The sequence below is a fragment of the Melopsittacus undulatus genome, chromosome 10 (genome assembly GCF_012275295.1).
Source record: "Melopsittacus undulatus isolate bMelUnd1 chromosome 10, bMelUnd1.mat.Z, whole genome shotgun sequence".
Lineage (NCBI taxonomy): Eukaryota > Metazoa > Chordata > Aves > Psittaciformes > Psittaculidae > Melopsittacus > Melopsittacus undulatus.
This window is the reverse complement of record NC_047536.1, coordinates 33805654-33823952: the sequence shown is the minus strand read 5'-3', so window position 1 is coordinate 33823952 and position 18299 is coordinate 33805654. Positions and strand designations below refer to the sequence as shown.

Genomic DNA, 18299 nt, shown 5'->3' with positions numbered 1-18299 from the left:
TGTGACGGGTTCCAAGCGGAGCAGCAGCGCCTGCCTGAGCCTGGGGATTGGGAATCATCCCTGTTCATCCGCATCCCATTGAGGACACCCATGGGTGCTGCTTCCACTCAGGCACCTCCTTGTTTTGCTGGGAAGCAGTCGGGGTTTATGGCTCCGGCAGGGCTGGAAAACGACGTGTTCGGTGGGAATAGGCGCTTCCCAAAGCCATGGAGCGATGCCGGGCACAGGGAGATGCTGTTGCCTCCCACATGAGACATTCCCCACCCGGCAAAGCTGGACCCGTCCCTCCCCACCGCCTCCGCAGGGCTGGAGCAGGGTAGGGAAATGGGATGGGGATCAGGATCAGGGCTGGAGCAGGGAAGGGAACCGGGATGGGGATCAGGATCAGGGCTGGAGCAGGGAAGGGAACTGGGATGAAGATCAGGATCAGGGCTGGAGCAGGGAAGGGAACCGGGATGGGGATCAGGATCAGGGCTGGATCAGGGAAGGGAACCGGGATGGGGATCAGGATCAGGGCTGGAGCAGGAATGGAAACGAACCAAAGCCCCAGTGAAGCCAGAAGCCCGACGGCAGCAAAAGGGGAACCGGGGGAAGCTGCGGCTGCCAGGGTGAATTCTGCCCCCAAAGAAGTGCCCAAGGAGCAGCCTTGAACAGAAGCAACAGCAAAAAGGGTTTTCCTTCCCCCCCCCCCCCTCCCCAAAAGCAGGAATTCTGCTTCCCAACAGCCTTCCAGGCCTTGGGATGGTGAACGATGGAGTTGGCAGCACGATGCTTTCAATGCAGAGCCAGCGCTGGAGCCGTGCGTTGGGAGGGTGATGGAAGCACAGCCCCATCCCTGCCTGCCCGGCCAGGCTGGGCTTGGCAATGGGGCTTCCCACTGCAGCTCCCTGCCTGCCGCAGCATTCCCGGCTCCTCCTCCCAGGGTTTGCAGGGATCAGGCTCTGGTGAGCTTGGAAAACTGCCCCTGGGTTTCCATTGAGCTCCGCTGCCAAAGGAGCCGTGTTCTGGGGCTCCCGACACCCCCAAACCCCCCCACACCATTAAAGCCCTCCCCAGCATTGCCAGCAGCAATCCCCATGGATGCGCTGTTGGGAAGGGCTCTGGAAAACTCCTTCCCATTTCCCCATTCCCTTCCCTTTTCACACCTCACGCAGTGGGAAGGGCCCGAGGCAGGGGATGGAACCGGATGGGCTTTAAGGTCCCTTCAACACGAACCGTTCCATGATCCTATGGATGGTGCATGGAAAAGGGTTGGGAATCGATGGGAGCTGGTGGGAGCGCACCCGGCACGTACCGGGCAGTGCTTCAGGTGCTGTGGGGGCTACACGGGAGACAGACGGGATGCGGCCCAGCCTCATTACCGGGTTCATTACCGGGTTCATTACCGGGTTCATTACCGGGTTAATTACCGGGTTCATTACCGGGGTTAATTACCGGTGTTAATTACCGGGTTAATTACCGGGTTAATTATCGGTGTTAATTACCAGGTTAATTACCGGGTTCATTACTGGTGTTAATTACTGTTCATTACCGGGTTCATTACCGGGTTCACTACCGGTGTTAATTAACGGGTTAATTACCGGGTTCATTACCGGTGTTAATTACCGGGTTCATTACCGGGTTCATTACCGTTGTTAATTACCGTTGTTCATTACCGGGTTCATTACCGGGTTCATTACCGGGTTCATTACCGGGCTCATTACCAGGTTCACTACTGGTGTTAATTACTGGTGGTAATTACCGGTGTTAATTACCTGGATCATTTCCGGGTTCATTACCGGTATTAATTACCGGGTTCATTACCGTTGTTTATTACCGGGTTCATCACCGGGTTCATTACCGGGTTCATTACCGTTGTTAATTACCGGGTTCATTACCGGGTTCATTACCGGGTTCATTACCATTGTTAATTACCATTGTTAATTACCGGTGTTCATCACCGATCTCCCTCTCCCCATTCACACCCGTACCGGTGCTGCCCCCTCCGTCCGCCGGCGCTACGGCACCCCCGTGACGTCACCCGCGCTTCCGGTGACGTTGTGCCGGCAGGCGGCGGCGGCACGTGGCGCCGTTGCCAAGCAACGCGCCGGGTGACGTCATCTCCCTGCGCCGGAAGCGGCGCGACGCTGCCAGCGTCATAGGAGGGGAGGAGGAGGCGGAGGCCGCGATGGAGAGTGCGAGTCAGGGTACGGACGGGACCGGAGCGGGATAGGGATAGGGATCGGGATCGGGAACGGGAACGGGAACGGGATCGGGATCGGGATCGGGAACGGGAACGGGAACGGGATCGGGATCGGGAACGGGATCGGGATCGGGATTGGGATTGGGATCGGGATTGGGATTGGGAACGGGATCGGGAACGGGATTGGGATTGGGATAGGGATTGGGATCGGGATTGGGAACGGGAACGGGATCGGGATTGGGATCGGGATTGGGATAGGGACCGGGGTCGGGATTGGGATTGGGAACGGGATCGGGAACGGGATTGGGATAGGGATTGGGATCGGGATTGGGAACGGGAACGGGATCGGGATGGGGATCGGGATAGGGACCGGGTCGAGATTGGGTTTGGGAACGGGAACGGGATCGGGATTGGGATCGGGACGGGGATCGTGACCGGCACCGGCCTCCGTGTACCGGGGAGGGGATCCCGGCCCGGGCCGGCCCTGAAGGGGGGTAACAGCCCCGTTGGGTGCGATGGGCCTGGTGTGGGAGCCCGGGGCTGAGGCGAGCACCGGGACTGCCGTGAGGAGGCCGCACGGAGGGCGCTGGCGGCTCCTGTGCCCTGCCCGGGCCGGTCCCAACCCTCGGGCTGGTTCCATCCCGGTGCGGCCGGAGGAGGAAACCCCACCGGGGCTTCCCCTTCCTCTTCCCCTTCCCCTTCCTCTTCCTCTCCCCTTCCCCATGGCCTCCGGCCCCGCAGGTCTGCATGCCGCTGTCCGCTTGCAGGCTGCTCACTCCATGTGCTCCTTGTCTATGGCAGATATCAACCTTAACTCTCCCAACAAAGGTCTGGGGGTCAGCACCATGACCGACGTCCCCGTGGACAGCACCTCAGCCAGAGCCTCTGCACCCGAGGGGCTGAGCCCGGCCGAGGAGGAGGAGCTGAGGGCTGAGCTGGCCAAGGTAAGTGCTGGTTGTGAGCTGGGATGGAGCAGACCCCGGCCCCAGGAGCAGGGGTTTGGTGTTTGATGCTCCAGTGGTACCTTTGTTGATCATTCGAGTGCATAGAGCTGACAGAGGCTTCAAAGGGCTCCGTGTGTTATGTGCTCCTTCCCAGGATGGCTGAATTATGAGCTCTGATGCCATGAGCTTCATGTAGGCTTTTGGCTCTGTTTGAAGGGAGAAAACGCTTGGGGCAAGGGCTGTGCAAAAGAAACTTGGTTTTCCTTAGGTAGACAAAACACTGGAGCTCTTGATATGGTCTCTTTTGCCCTTAAATATCTCTTACTTTCATAGGTGGTGTCTGTGTGTGTTTGAAGAGCTGAGTTTGTAACCTAACAGCCTAAATTCCAGTCCCTTTGTGGGGCTTAAAGGGCAGTTTATAATCCCCATCGGAACGGTAGCTGCAGGAAGCTCCTGGTGGGGCTTGGACTTGCAAGTGTTGGCAAGGGGGAACTTGGCTGCTCTGAGGGCTCATACGCATCTGATAAAGCAGAAATGAACCCTCTCTACCTGGGAGCAGCTCTGGAATACTGAGAAAACATAAGGGAAATGCTCTTTGCTGTAATGACATGAGAGGAAACAAACCCTAAACCAGAAACCTTCATTAATAAGGTTTGGCAGCAGATTTTTATGTGCTGTTGAAATGACAATACCAGGAATGAGTTCTGTTAATCTGGGTACCAGTGCAGGGGCTTCCAGGGATGCTTGCCCAGTTGAAGGCTGGGCTGTCAGACCTCCTGCTCCACCCCCATTCGTGTTCAGTTGGATTGTGCTGTGTGTACAGGACATTCCTCCCAAAACTGGGCTTTGAGGGAGGTAGAAAGTTGGCTCAGTTTGGGGAGTTTTACTAAACTCTGGTTTAAAACTAACCTCTCCTTTTCCCTAAGGTTGAAGAGGAGATCGGCACTCTCAGGCAGGTCCTGGCTGCTAAGGAGAGGCACTGTGGGGAGCTAAAGAGGAAGCTGGGGTTGACTCCCCTGGATGGGCTGAAGCAAAACCTGTCTAAAAGCTGGCACGATGTCCAAGTCTCCAATGCGTAAGTGTTGCTGTGATGTCTGTGTATTTAAAAGTGATTGTCTCCTATTGATTTCCCAGCAGCACATTCCAGGGCTCTTCCAAGCAACTGGAGGCTTTTGTTCTGCAGTGAAAGGCACTTAAGAGCAATAAAGCTTTAGTCAGTGTCTTTATGTCAGTGTAAACAGAGCTCTGGTATCTGTGATTGGGATAAACTGCTGCTGGATGCCCTTTCCCATGATGTTAGAGATCCAGCCACCAATGGACAGTCCTGTTTGCCCATTTTCTGCCTGTTGTTTGAGGTGCTCTCCTGTGCTGAACCCAGGCTCAAAGAGGAGTGCAAGGAGTTTCAAAGCTCCAGCCCTGGCTCAGAAGCTCTTTCCTGAGTCATAGAGCTTGAATTCAAAAGCCTGTACTTCCTAGGGGAAAACCCCTGTAATATCAGTGTGTTACAGTCATCTCTGCCTAAAGAAGATGTGAATGACACTGACCCTGTGCAGGCAGTAAGGGCACAATTACTGCAGTGCTGAAAGAACCCTGCTGTGCCCCTGCAGTTGTGCCTCAGTGGCAGGGACTCAGTGCCCATGGAGATGCTGTTCAGTCTAAAAGGCCTTGTGTAACTTAACTGGAATCTGGAGTTACTGACAGTGTGGAACTTGTAGCTACTGACAGCAGACCACTGAGCTGTTCCTCTTGCTGTTCCTTCTCTCCCTTTCCCTCATTTCCCCTGCTATATCCCTCCATTTCTGTTACTCCTTTGTAACTGAGATCTGTGTCGTTATCTTGAAATGAATATTCAAGTTATATTCATTAACACTTTCTGTTTCTAGTTATGTGAAAACATCTGAGAAACTTGGAGAGTGGAATGACAAAGTGACACAGTCTGACTTGTGAGTGCCTCGGGCTCCTCAGCAACTCCCCATCACTGCTGCCCTTTGTCCCAGGCCTCAGGGGTTCAGTGGGAGCTGGGGCTTGTGAGGCAGGGCTGTTGCTAGCAGCATGCCTGGCTTCTGGCTGTGAGCATCCCTCCCTTGCGGGGGACATGGGTCCATGTTAATGCTCTCATCCCTCTCATGGGCTTGCTATTGCAGAAGGACAATTCCAATCAGTTACCAGACCACATCATATAAAAACAAAAGGGGGGGAGAGGACAGAAATCAACCCCAGTTTCCCTTTAGCTGCTTACTGAAGGTTCAGCTGCTGTTATGTGTCTTATTAGTGAACCTCATCCTTAGTGTGAAATGATTTCTCATCACTCTGATAGGAATCAGTGTGGTTATTGCCTTTCTCTACAGTCACCTGAGAGAGAGATGGTGCCTGAAGGCATTTACCTGTAGCTGGAATTAGGGGCTGTGCAACTGCAGATCTATCTGTTCACTTTGAAAGCCACCACACAATAGCTCTTCTGCACTGATGCAGGTGAACCTCTGCTGATGGCAACACCAGAAAGCCATGAGTTTTAGTCTGTGTATGTACAAGCAGGTGGCAAATGCAGGTGAAGAGCATCTGGCTACTTCTGTTTCACTATGTCAGACCTCTGCTCATGTTAGACATGAATCATTCCAATTCCTCCTGTAAGGGAGCCCTTCAGTGTTTCCTGCCCTAAGATTCTCTCTCTTCTATGTCTTGTGCCAAAGGAGATGATTATTTAACTCAGGAACACATGGATTGGGAGCATCCCATCATGAGGCAGGATGGCAGTGATGGGAGAGTTACACTTGTGGGTGATGTGAGCTGCCTGTGATAAGTCAAGTTGAGCTCTTCTGAGCTGATAGCAGACACTTTCTGTAGCAGTGGGGTTAGTTCTGTACCTCCAGTGATAACTCCCCCACCATATACTGGTCTGGCTGTAGGGAAACGTGATGTCTCATGATTATGAAAGGAACTTTAGCTGTTTGTCCAGGTCATTCTGTATCAGTAAACTGCAGCTTTGGGTGCAGCAGACAGATTTTGTTGGCCTTGTGCTCAGTTTGCTGCTCTGTGCTTGTAACCCATAACTGCCCACAGCAGGTAGGGAGGGAGCAGGAGATGCAGCATCTTTCAATTCCTGACACCTCTGAGCTGCAGGCTTCGTTTCTCTGCTGTGTTTGGATGTGCTTAAGTAAGAAAGAAGCTGGAGCTTTGGTGTGTCCCTGCCTCAAACAGCAGCTCTCTTCCTTCTGGGAAGCTATTGCAGGAGTAAAGCTGGTGCTAATGTGAGTGTAAGGACACAGTCACGATGTGGCAAGTGTCAGAAGCAGCATCTGCAGTGAACTTGGCTCTGTGTCTAACCCCCCCTTGTGTTTGTAGATACCTTTCAGCCAGCAGCACACTGGAGGACTGGAATGAGAAATTAACTCAATCAGAAGCGTGAGTGTCTTAACCTTGAGTGTTCACAACTGCTTTCCTGACAGTCTGCTGCCCCTAACAGCCCCGTGCCCCTGCTCGCAGGCCTCTGCTTTGACTGGAGCTGTGTATACATTTATCTCTTCTGCCTTTTGCTTTCTTTTAACCCAGTAAATGCCTCTTCAGGGAGAAGGAGCTTTTCCTCAGGTTGGCACTGGAATGGTTTCATTGTGGTCCATGTAGGCAGGGAAACCACTGGGGAGCTGAGACCTGCATGTCACACCTTGTATCTTCAGCTGATGAGCTATGGAATAGGCAGACTGACCTCTTGTTGTTAGACTCGGTGTGCTTGGCAGGGAACATGAGCTTTTCCTTTTGCTATGCTACCTGATGAGAACAAATAGAGCTGTGGTGTCCAAAGCAGCTGTTCTATCATGTTGGGGCCCCAAATGGACTGGAACAGCTTAAACTGCACAGCAGTTCCACTCCATTTGTTGGCTGTGAAGGTTTCTTGGCTGAGAAGGTCTCTTGGTTGTGCTTTTAGTGAATGCCTGGGATTAAATTCTCATCTGGACTAATTTAGGGAACTTGGCCTTCGTTCTCCTCCCTGCATCTTTCCCACAGCACATGGGGCAGCCTCTGCAGTGGGAGCAGGTAGATAGTGTTGTTTTCTGAGCTGATATAACCATGGAAGGTAGGTCAGAGGCAAGCCAGCTTTTCCTGTTCTCTGGAGTGGATGGAATTCAGTCCTTTGAGCTGCTCTGTGCTTGGCACTGTGTGAATAGGAGCTTTTCTTCCTAAGACAGCTGCAAGATGAGCAGAGATAAAAGGTAGGGGTATCAGAATAAAGCCTTCAATGATGCAGGTCTGCTTCCAGCATTCCCTGTATGCTTCCTAGATGAAGAAGGTGTAAATTGTCACTGTTTCACTTGCTAACTAGAATGACCTTGGGTTTCGTGCTTGCTGACAGTGAGACTGACTCCAGCAGTGTTTAATCAGTTCCTGTCTGGGTGTGCCTGTTAGAGTGGAAACCTTCTGGTTCTGTTTCCTTGTAGTTAATAGGTGCCAGAATGCAGAGGAAACGTGCTTTTGTTGAGCACTTTGAGGCCTCAATAGCTGTGGCACACCAGTTTCCTGCTTGCTTTGGCACTAGGCAGAGTGCAGACTAGCAAGGTAGGTGCTGGTTAAAATGGGGAGGTGAAGGGGATTGAAGGAAGGTGCCAGAAAACAGAGGTTCTACTTTACCTAAAGCTCAGTAAATGTGAAGAGTTGAAATGCAAGGATGAGGTTTTATTCTTATGTTTTAGAGGGGTTTTTTAATGCAAATACATCCTCGTTCCTGTTTTGGAGCTTCTCTGCATTAGAAGTGACTGAACTGGGACTGGGTCTGACTCGTGACCTGTCGCTGCTTTGATGCACTGCTGCATTTCCTGGTCCATTGCCATTCCTGGCCACAGGCTTGTCCTCTGACACACATCAGCCCAGGCTGCCCCTGGCTCCAGTTTCATCATAGCCAGGACACAAGTTAACTTAAGGGGTTTGTGTACCTGGCCAGAGAACACAGATGGTGTTGGCTGGAGAAGAGCAAGTGGGAGGAAACTGGTGCTAATGCATGAAGGAAGGTGCAGGTCTGGCTTCATCCCATCAGGGTTTATAGGCCTATGAAATGTGTCAATACCACCAGGGAGAGATCAGTTCTGAGGCTTCTGCTGAGCCAGTTGCCTGTTAGTAAGCAAGGTGTTAAGCAGAGCTTCCATTTATTACTCCCAGATCTGGATTATTGTGCTTTGTTCCAATGCTGGGGGAAAGAAAGGAGTGAGTGTGAATGTAAAGCCCTGGCAAACCCATCCCTGTCACTTGTTGTGACTTCTAGGTCAGGGCTGGGTGCACTTAAGTTGCATTAAAGTCTTGTATAATCAGCTCCCTGCTGTCGCAGGCACAGTTCCACACATGTGTCTGGTGGCAGTTCTGGGTTAAAGAGCTCCTCAGCTGCACTCCCCTGGCTCTGCCTCCAACTGCAGTGATGGAGATGTGGGTGTATGTGATGGGGAGCTCTGGATGCAGCTCTAGGCTGCTGGGCTGATCCTCCTCCTGCTCTCTTGTGCTCTTCCAAGTGTGTATTTCAGCTGGATCATTTCCTTGATGTAGTTTCCGTGTCAGCACAAGCAGAAAGGAGCAGCACTTGAGTGTGAGATCCTCAGTTATAAGAACACTGCTGTCAAGGGTGGAAAATACAGTTGGGAAATCTTTGCTCTTTATCTCCTACAGCCAGACATAATAGCTGGAAGTCTGCAGTGTATGCATGGCCTGATGGTGTCCTCTGAGGCTGTAAGGACTGCCCTCATTGCTGCTCTGCTGCTCAGTGCTCATCCCAGAGCTGAGTGCCAAGCAGTCAACACTTGAGTGAGGTCTTCAGTGTTTGTTGTGCAGCTGTAAATCAAACCCCATGGCAGGACTGAGCTGGGGAGGAGCCTGAGTGCTAAAGGCAGGGATTGAGACTGAGATCCTCCTCTTCCAAAGCAGCTTTAGTCCTCAGGTTCAGACGCAGTGCGATAGGAAGGACTGTGTAAGAGCAAGCAGCGTTGATGCTGACCAGTTCACTTCTAAGTTAACCCAAGGTAACTACTTGCACAAGGCTGTGCTGTGCAGAAGCAGTATTGGGGCACACTCAGGTAACTCTGGAGGCCCTGATTCAAGATGAATTGCTTTGAAAAACATGTAGGTTTCAGGAGCAGGAAGAGGGAAGGTGAAGCTGATGTGGTTTTGCCCTATTCTATGTCTTATGTATGTTCTTGATGCAGAATCACTTGGCTGTGGTCTCACACATAAAACCCCCACAGACCAGCACGTTGTGATTGGTATTGCTTGGACCCAGTTCAGCTGCTCTCACCTGTGTGTCTGTCTGGAGAGTATAAGGTGCAACTAAATCAGCTCTTATCACGGTGCTTTTAGCCTTGGGAGCATGAGAGGGAACATGGGGCTGTTTATGGTGCCCTCCTCCATAAACATCCCAGTCAGGCAAAGAAAATGATCTCAAGGTGAAAGATTGGGAATGAGAAAACTTGGCTTAAATTGTTGAGCTCATAGAAAACCAAGACTTGGGTTAGAAAATAACTTGAGGAATGCCATGAATGTGGATGTTGGTCACTCACGTGTCTGTCTCCTCCAGCTCTGCTACAAGCTCAGGTGTATTCAGCTGACAAATACAGGCTGTCAGACCTCTTATGTACTGTGGTTAATGGTAACTGATGGGAAACTTCTCTACCAGTTTCTTTCTAACCTGCAGTTGTAGAGATAATGCTGATACCTGCATCTCTTTACTATACAGCAATCCTGCCTCTTCCCTCTATAAGCTATTGCTATAACAAGCTCTGTACCTTCTTCAAGCCTGCAAGGGTATTATGGAATAGCTTCCTACACTTATTTTCTCAAGGTGACCAGAAGGTAGTAGTAAAGCACCTGGGATTTGATGCCATGGTCTTAGAATTTCCATATGGAAGATTGGGTTTGGGGTTTTCTTTGTGAGTGCTTATCAGATTTAAGAACATCAGGTCAAAATGATGATGTGAGTTAATCCTGCACTCTTTAAGTCAGTGCTGCTCACTAACCTGGCTTCTCCCCTTTAATATGGGCTCCTTTTTCAAATGGGGGGGATGCTTCTTGCTCCCACATCCTCCTCATTGCTTCAATGTATGATTTACTTCTGTTTCTATTTAGTTACAAGAAGACCCAGGAAACCCTTTCCCAGGCAGGCCAGAAGACCTCAGCAGCCCTGTCCAACGTAGGCTCTGTTATCAGCAGGAAGCTTGGCGACATGAGGTAAGATTTCTGTGCTGGCCTCTGGTGCTTTGATCTTGGTTTCAAGCAGTCAGGAGACTTTAGACAATAACCAGGCTTTTCACCCTGTTTTCTGCTTTGTTGGCAGCACATTGCTGCTGAGGGACTACCTGCTCCTGGATCCCATAGTTTAGAACACATTAGATGCTTATTAAAGACTCATTGACAGGATAAAACCTGTTTTAAGGCATTTAAGTTTGATTTTGCTTAGAACTGACAGGATGTTCTTAGCAGCCTTCCCCCTTTGACTGTCATATGGTTTCACTGCAGCTTTTGACATCATATGGAAGAAACTAATGTTAAAGCTGATCTTTAACACTACTCCTGGATTATGGAGTGTTACTGTTTAGGATTGGAAAAGGTTCATTTCTCCTGTGCTTTGTTTTTAAATGGGGCAAAGCCTTCATTGGATGCAGTTTCGAGCCCCCTGTGTTTCTGCAGAGAGGGGAGTGTGTCTTCCAGGCCCAGTTATGTCATGTTCATTGGAAGATGCAGATAAGAGCTTCTTTGCTGTGGTTGGTGGCTCTGGATTCCCTAAGCACATCACCACTGAGGTAACTGGGAGTTTAAACCTCTCCCAGTTGGAATGTGGAAGCTGGTTCCTGTGGCTGCTGCCTGAGGTTCTTAACCCTGAGTTTCTCAGCTGGACAAAGGTGAAGGTTAAATGAGTGATTTACATGATCTTCAGCCATTGAAGTGCTTGATGGCAACATCCAGAACACCTTTCTTGGGATTAAGAGCTAATTCTGAGTGCACAACCTGTCTAGGTTACAAAGGAAGTGTTCCTTAGAGCTTGTATGTAATGTGATGTACCAGCCCTTGCACTGAATGGGTAGCTGTTGTTCTTTGTAGGGAATTTCCCATTCCACTGTGGCTGGGAGTATCCAAGTGGTAAGAACTCATTGGCCTCTGCTCACACGGTGCTGATTTATTGTACTGCTGTCCTCAGTGAGTTATTTACTGTGTTCCTGCAGGGCCTTCTTGGTGTTTCCAGTAGCTCCCATCTCTGAAGGTGGCAGAGGCCAAACTGGCTTCCTGCCCTTCCCACTATGTGAGGCTGGACTTTTCTTTCCTGGAAACTACCTCATCTGCTGGAAGGGGGATTTACATGTAACCACAGTAGATTACAGATACTGGAGCAGGATGAGGTGGCAGCTCTACCAATAAGTGAAGTCATTTTGTGCCTGATCTCTGTTGTGGGATGAGAACTGTGCTTTCTGGAGCAGATGGGGAACTCCTGAACCAGCGTTGCCATCAGAAGAAGCTGTCACCAACAGGCTTGGTTCTGCCTGTTGTCTTCTGACTGGGACAACCCAGATCACCCACAGCTATGGGATTGTGCCATCCCAGAGGCAGGCAATGGAGGGAGGGGATGCACGGCTGGGTGAGGAGGGCTCCCATTGCCCCTGGTGACACAGCTGGGCTGACATGGGCACGGTGACAGCTGCCTGTGTCACCCCCAGCCCTACAGACAAGGCAGGTCTTTGCAGCAGTGGTGTCACTCAGCATTAACCACCAGTTTAAACATCTGCATTCCTTTGTATAGCTGATACCTTAGGTGATGTGTTGGGAAACAAAGGCAGCTTCTGCCTTATCTCCTGGGGATCCCTGCCAACGTTATCTCAGCTTTGTACACGTGTGGGAACACAGTAATGAGGCTTTGTTCCTTTCAGTTTCTCTGTGTGCCTATGAACAGACTTCTGTCCCCTGTGCTGCACTCATGCCTTGATAGTCCTGACTCTGAGTAAGGTTTAACACTGAGCACAAGTTGCTGCAGGCACTATCCCACTTCCTACCCTTACCAGGTGAAACTGGTGCTCTGAGGTGTGCTCAGAGCTGGTGAGTGAAGTGTGTTGTATGGTGATCACTTCTGACCGAGCAGAGATGATATCTGTACCCAGAGAACCTCTGTTCCAGTCCTCACAGCCTACACTGCAACCTCTGTTACTGTACCTTGTTTTCTTCTTGCACTACAAATCCACTTATAAAGCAGCTTTGTTTTCCATCACTGGAAGTGTGGAGATAACAGAAGGATTTCCTTGTTTAGTCAGCCTGCACCGGTTGATAAATGCAAGGAAGTCATAATTCCATTAAAAATCCTTGGAGCAAAATGCTGTTCAACACAAGTTATGTGTCCCTGGCTTAACAGGGTTGCTGTGTTCTGGTCAGGGTGATTCCAAGTGCTGTAGGTGTGGGTTGTAACAGACACTGTGAAGTTAATGTGGAACTGCATTAGTGCTGCAGCTCTATTAGATTGCCTGGAGGGGAGAAAAAGGAGCTTCATTAATGGGTGGGATATTATCAAATCTTGGCCAATTCAGCTCTTTTCTGTTATCACCACTTACAGTGAAGAAGTAAATTGGCTTCTGGACATCCTGTCCCTGCACTTTACTGAGCCCAGTAAACTGCACAATGGGAAGTGTTTTCTGTTTGTGGAGAACAGCTTGTTTGTGGGTTTGCTTCCACTGATACCCTTTGTGTGGCCTGGAGCCTGCTGCTGTGTGTTGTACTGCAAGCAAACCCATTAGGGAATGGTGGCCTCAGCCCCAGGTTCCCGGATTTATGTCCTCTTTAAATCCTTATGGAAGAAGAAGGGTTACGTTGAAGCCAAGATACTGAACAAACCAACTGGTGCTTGTGGTATTGCATACAGAGCAGCACAGTGCATGGATAAGTGTTATCTGTGTTCTCCTTTAAGCAAAGTAAGTGGAAAGTTGACTTATTTCACATACAAAGACAGCATTTCAAGGAGTCTGCCCTGCCAAAGAGCCAACCTGGGTGCTTGGGGACCACAAAGTGAACATGTTTGCTCTGCCTGTCAGGAAGAGCCCTTGTGCTCCTTGCCAAGCACTTCAGACCCATGACTGCTTCCTGCTGCAGAGACAAATGACATTGAAGTGAATCAAACCCTGCTCCTGGTAGGAAAAGCTCCTTTAGAGCATCCTGCTGATTGTATTAGAAGTAGGAAACCTTGGTCTGTTAGCTTGGACTACAGAGCTGCTGCTGCACTGCAAGATCACACATGGAAAGCTGGTAACCTGGTGGGTCATAGTTTGCCTTCATATCTAACAGTGGGCAACCAGGTTATGGAGTCAATGTGACACCTTCTATCTGGATACTCCTTATCTTTATTACACTGCAGTGTGTTTGTTCTCTGGGCTGTCACTTTGACACCTGCAGGCTCAGCAAGGTAACCTGCAGGTACCCAATGCAGATTCCAGTTACACAAGTACGGTCCCCAGCAATGCTGTCTTTGTGTGAGACCCCATGGGGGAAATGGGGGCAGGAGATGTGTGTATTCCTTGGTAAACCCTTCCATTGAGGCAACCATGCTCCGGAAAGCATAAAATCAATGAGAGCAATGCCATGGGGTAGGGGCAGTGTTGGTGTTTGTGCACTCAGCCCTTCCCCTCCCCAGCCCCACAGCTCTTCAGTTGCTGTAGGTGCTGGTGTTGTCCTCTGAAACCAACTTGGCTTGAGTTAATGAACAGCAGTTGGTGTTTTGCCTGTTCTGTGATGTACTTGGAGAGGTTTCCTCCTGGGCAGCTGACCTTGTCCTGTGCTCCTGTAACCGTGTTTAGCTCTGCACAAGTGTCTGACTGTTGCTTCCTCTTCCCCTCTGCTGCCGGTGGCTTCTCGCAGGGCTCATCCCTTCTCCAATTCCTTTAGGTAAGATTCTCTTCCAGGCTCAGGAAGGAGCATTTGATTCTGGGCCAGGCTTTAAAGGGGATGCTGATGATTTAAGCCTTGCCTGCACTTGTAACCTACCACAAACCAGTGCTCTGTAATTGACTTTTGCATCACTGGTGCAGTTGGCAGTTAAATACTGGTGCTTACTGCCTTGTGTCTGGAAAACTAAGCTCTGGGTTGCAAATAAGGGAAGAAAGGGCTGGATTTTACCCCTTGGGGTGTCCTCCACAGCCTGTGTGTGGACAGAAGGTGCTTCAGAACCTGCTTTTGCCCCGTATCAGTCTAAACCTGTCGTATTTAACCTTTTCCTCCTTCCTCTAATGCTTCCGAGTAGCAGTTACTCCATTCGCCACTCCATCAGTATGCCAGCCATGAGGTAACGTAGCAACTCCTGTGTTTCCAGAGTGGGATTGATGGGAGGGTGCACCCGAGACTGTTGTTATTGGGGTTTGGGTCTGATTTTTACAGCTGGTTCCCTTTTAAAGCAAACCCCACTTGATTATGGGGTAACCACGTCCTGCAGGTTGAGTATTACCCAATCTCTTCCCTATGGCTATTGGCACCTTGCACTAAGTGCAGTGGTGTCACTGGACCAAAGGCTGGTTGGAATTCCCAGCTTCCAGAGGTCCCTGAAGGGCAGGGATTAGGCCTCCCCTCCCAGCATGTGCCATGGTCATTGCTGATACCAAGGTGAATCCAACCTCAACCTCTGTCTCCAGTTGGAAGCTCAGCACCCTTCTCAGTGGCTTGTTTTAGGTGGTGGTCTCCTTGCAGGACAAACACAAGCCAGGGCTGGATGAGGCCCATAGAACCCCTCTGTTCATCCTCATTCCAGATGGATGGAGGTTATTTTATGGTGCAAATACAAAGTGGTTCTTTGGAACAGAAATAACAGAGATGAGGCTCCCACAGCCTGGCCTGGGGAGAGCAGCTCTGGATGAGTAATTGCCTGATCTCAATGCTCCCTGCTGAGCACTGCCCTGGGATCGGTCACAACCAAAGCAATCTGTTGGGTTGTCAAAGCACTGACCTGCTTTTCTGTGCATGAGATATGGAATCCTCTGATTAATTTATTACCTTGGGGTTTATGGGCTTTTCCTGATGCAAACCAACCCCTCCTGCAGTAATAACACTGCCCATAGGTACGGGCGCACGGCCCTTCCGCTTCCTGCCCATGGGATGGAATATGGGAAACTGCAGTCTGTGCTTCAACCCCTTTCCAGCTTCTCCTTTCCATTATTTAAGACTGTTTTTAGTTGGAAACATGGGATACCAAGAGCTAGTTCTCAACATACTGTGCATCCATTCTCTAGTGAGCCAGGACTTGTTCCCTTCATTTTAACTCGAGCAGTGGCATAAATGTTCTCCTTTGGAGTCTGTATGTGGTGTTCCTGTGTGGTGTGGAGCTGGGGAGGATGCTCTGGATAGAGCTGGGGATGCTCTGTGTGCTCTTGGCCCTGCATGGGAATGGCCAGAGCCATTCACACAGTGCGATTGGACAAAGAAGTGACTTGTTCTGATTTATTCTTTCTTTCCCCATCTCCTTTTTTCAAGGAATTCTGCAACCTTCAAGTCATTTGAAGACAGAGTTGGGACCATAAAGGTAATAATCTGCAAACACTGAGCCTGAAGCCTTATGCAGAAACCTTCATTTCTGCAACGTTTCCCTTCTGTTCAGGCAAATGGCCTCAGATAGGTGAAGTCTTGGCTCAAGAAGGTGACCTTGGCAGGGGGGACAGTGACTTGATGGTCTCAATGCTGCTTCCTCCTTGTCCTGACTCTCTCCTCTCCTTCCAGTCCAGAATGGTTGGCAGCAGGGAGAACAGCACCGATGGCCTCCACTCCCCATCAGGACCTGGGGACCAACCTCCCCAAGACAACGCTCCCTTCTAGACCCATGATGTGGCTTTGCTCCCAGCCAGCTCCTTCCCAACCCTTCCCAAGAGCCGCAACACACGCGAAGGAGCTGAGCACCAGCTTGGAGAGCTCCATCATTCATAGACACTGCTGGATCCGAGGCCAGTCAAGAGAACACCAAGTTTTGTACTCAAATAAGACTTTACACTAAGGTTTGTAGGTGAAATGTGCCCCTGATCTCCTTTTGGGAGAGCCTGGACGATGCAGTTTCCATAGAGTAGCTCAGAGATGCCGCTTGGCTTAGAGCAAACCAGTGTTCCCCATGTCTGATGCCACTTGCAGTGTGAGGAGGGCAGTTACTGGAGAAGCCAAGTGCATGGGTAGCTTAGCTTCAGCTCCTGGTTGTGTCCTATGTGCAGGGCACATCACACAGCTCCTCAGAGCTCCCAGGCTTCTCCTGTTACTGCTTGTTCTGCTCTCATTGGAGTAGTGTGATAAATGGGGTCACCAGTTGGGTTCTTTCTGGGCTCCCATAAGGGAAACTCCCCATAGCAGCTGCCTCATTGTTACACTAATGCTCGAGCTTTAGGGAAACTCAAACCCTTGATTTTTAAATGCAACAAGAAATAAAGCTTAAAAGGAATAAGAAAACCAAACCAGCTCCATCAGAAGCTTTGGCATCGTGTTAGGGACCCGCTCCCTTGGCCTCAGACTGCCTCGCAAGCCTTACATCACCACCTGCTTTACTCATTCACGGTTTTATTTCTATAGAGAAGACTGCAAGGGGAATAAAGCTGGATGTTGAGCCCTGGAGTTTCACATCCTACACTAGCAGCATCCTTAGCAGCCAGTTCTTGTGTTACACACGTGGTGCTGAGTGTGTGAAACTTGCTTCTCCCTTCTCAGCCGATGCCTTTGCTCTTGGAGGAGGAATTGCTGAAGGCTGCTGGTTCCAAAGGCTGTCTCCAGCACTATGGATGCTGTTGGAGGACTCTGCTCTCGGAGGCCTCCTCCTGGTACCTCCCAGCACGACGGGATGGGTTTCTCAGTGGAAAGCCCCAGCTCTCATCTCGGTTGACAGCACTGGCAGGGGGTGATGGAGCTCAAGCAGCGCTGGGATGTCTTGTGTTCACATCCAGCTTCCTTGCTCAGGAGCTGAAAAACACCTGAGTGTTCTTCTAGAGGCCTGATCTCATTGTAGGCAAGGTGCCTCCATGTAGAAATACCTAGAGTGAGCAATTCTGTGCCTTAGAGGCGAAGTGAGACTTACTCAGGTCTTTAGGCTTGTTGATGTACATATCTGCTTAGTGGTAGTGGTTTATCCCCCCGGAGGGACTGAGCCCCTCTGACCCCTTCGAGAAGCAAGTTTTGACACTTACCTACTGGTTTATCTGTTCCCCCCCATCCTCTGCAGCCCTGGGATGCAGGATGGAAGCCTGGGAGGTGGATGTGCTGGTGGGAGGTGGATTCAGTGCTGCTCCCATGCGAGGAGCGGAGCTGGTGGAACTGGGACTGCTGGATTTGGGTGTTGAACTGTTTCTCTTTCTAGATAAAGACTGAGGAAACTTGTCAATAAAGGATTCCTTTGGGAGAAAACAGGGTGAATGTGCCTGTCTTGTTCCGACTGACAGGACTCTGCTCCCGGCTGTGCGTGAGGAGTGCGACAGGCAGATAACTGCTGACAGCAGCTTGAGGTGAGAAGGACCTCAAATATCCCATCCTCCAGCTTGTCTCTTGGCTCTGGATGCTCTCTAGGGAAGGGATGCAGTAAATAACACAGTCTGATGTTGATGCTGGATGCCAGATGCTTCCCGATCCATACCTGTGCTCCGCCATGGGCTGGGCAGCTCCAAGCCCCTCTCACTACTGCTGCCTTTCCTGCTTCCCCACAGCACTTCCCTGTGCTTGGAATGTGGGATCGGGATCACAGCAGTAACCTAAGCAGCTGGGGCTTGGATTGATGCTGTGATGCCTCAGGGATCAGTTTCCTGGAAGTCACTGTGCAGGATGCAGGGGGGTGGTGAATGAATGGAGCTGTATGGGATTGGGAGCTGCTATTACATCCACATGGGCACAGAGAGAGGCCAGCAGAGCTCTGTGGCTGCTCCATGTGCTGTTCTCAGAGTAAGGATGATGCCTGGTTTGAGGGAGCTGCGTGGAGGCAAAGCCATCAACACTCCCTGCATCCTTATGGGTGCAAGCAGCCAGGGCTGGCCTATGGGTGCTGGGGTGGGCTGAGCACCTCTTCTTGGGTGCAGGCTCACCCAAGGTGCACCTATGGGTGCTGGGGTGGGCTCAGCATCTCTTCTTGGGTGCAGGCTCCCCCAAGGTGCACCTATGGGTGCTGGGGATCCGCAGATGGTGTTTTGGGGCAGAACAGGTACCGAGTGTCCTCCAGAGCTGGGGATAGG

The 18299-nt window shown here is 50.6% G+C and overlaps 1 protein-coding gene across 5 annotated transcripts; it reads left to right on the top strand.

The window, feature by feature from the left end:
• Positions 1-2127: 2127 nt before the first annotated feature.
• TPD52L2 (TPD52 like 2) lies at positions 2128-17487 on the top strand. Of its 5 annotated transcripts, none has more exons than XM_031042419.2 (8): positions 2128-2186; positions 3011-3126; positions 4053-4201; positions 5010-5069; positions 6469-6528; positions 10222-10323; positions 15586-15634; positions 15829-17487. In XM_031042419.2, the coding sequence occupies exons 1-8, from the start codon at positions 2168-2170 to the stop codon at positions 15922-15924; spliced, it is 651 nt and encodes a 216-aa protein (XP_030898279.1). In that variant the 5' UTR covers positions 2128-2167; the 3' UTR covers positions 15925-17487. The 5 variants fall into 5 exon arrangements, with proteins under 5 accessions (XP_030898279.1, XP_030898278.1, XP_030898280.1 ...); XM_031042418.2 differs by having other exon boundaries at positions 2131-2186; positions 2984-3126; XM_031042420.2 differs by lacking the exon at positions 5010-5069 and having other exon boundaries at positions 2131-2186; positions 2984-3126.
• Positions 17488-18299: the final 812 nt, after the last annotated feature.

Coding starts and splice junctions, on each gene's coding strand:
- TPD52L2 (XM_031042418.2), top strand. Junction 3,127..4,052: donor TGAGGGCTGAGCTGGCCAAG/GTAAGTGCTGGT, acceptor CTTTTCCCTAAG/GTTGAAGAGGAGATCGGCAC. Junction 10,324..15,585: donor AGGAAGCTTGGCGACATGAG/GTAAGATTTCTG, acceptor CCTTTTTTCAAG/GAATTCTGCAACCTTCAAGT.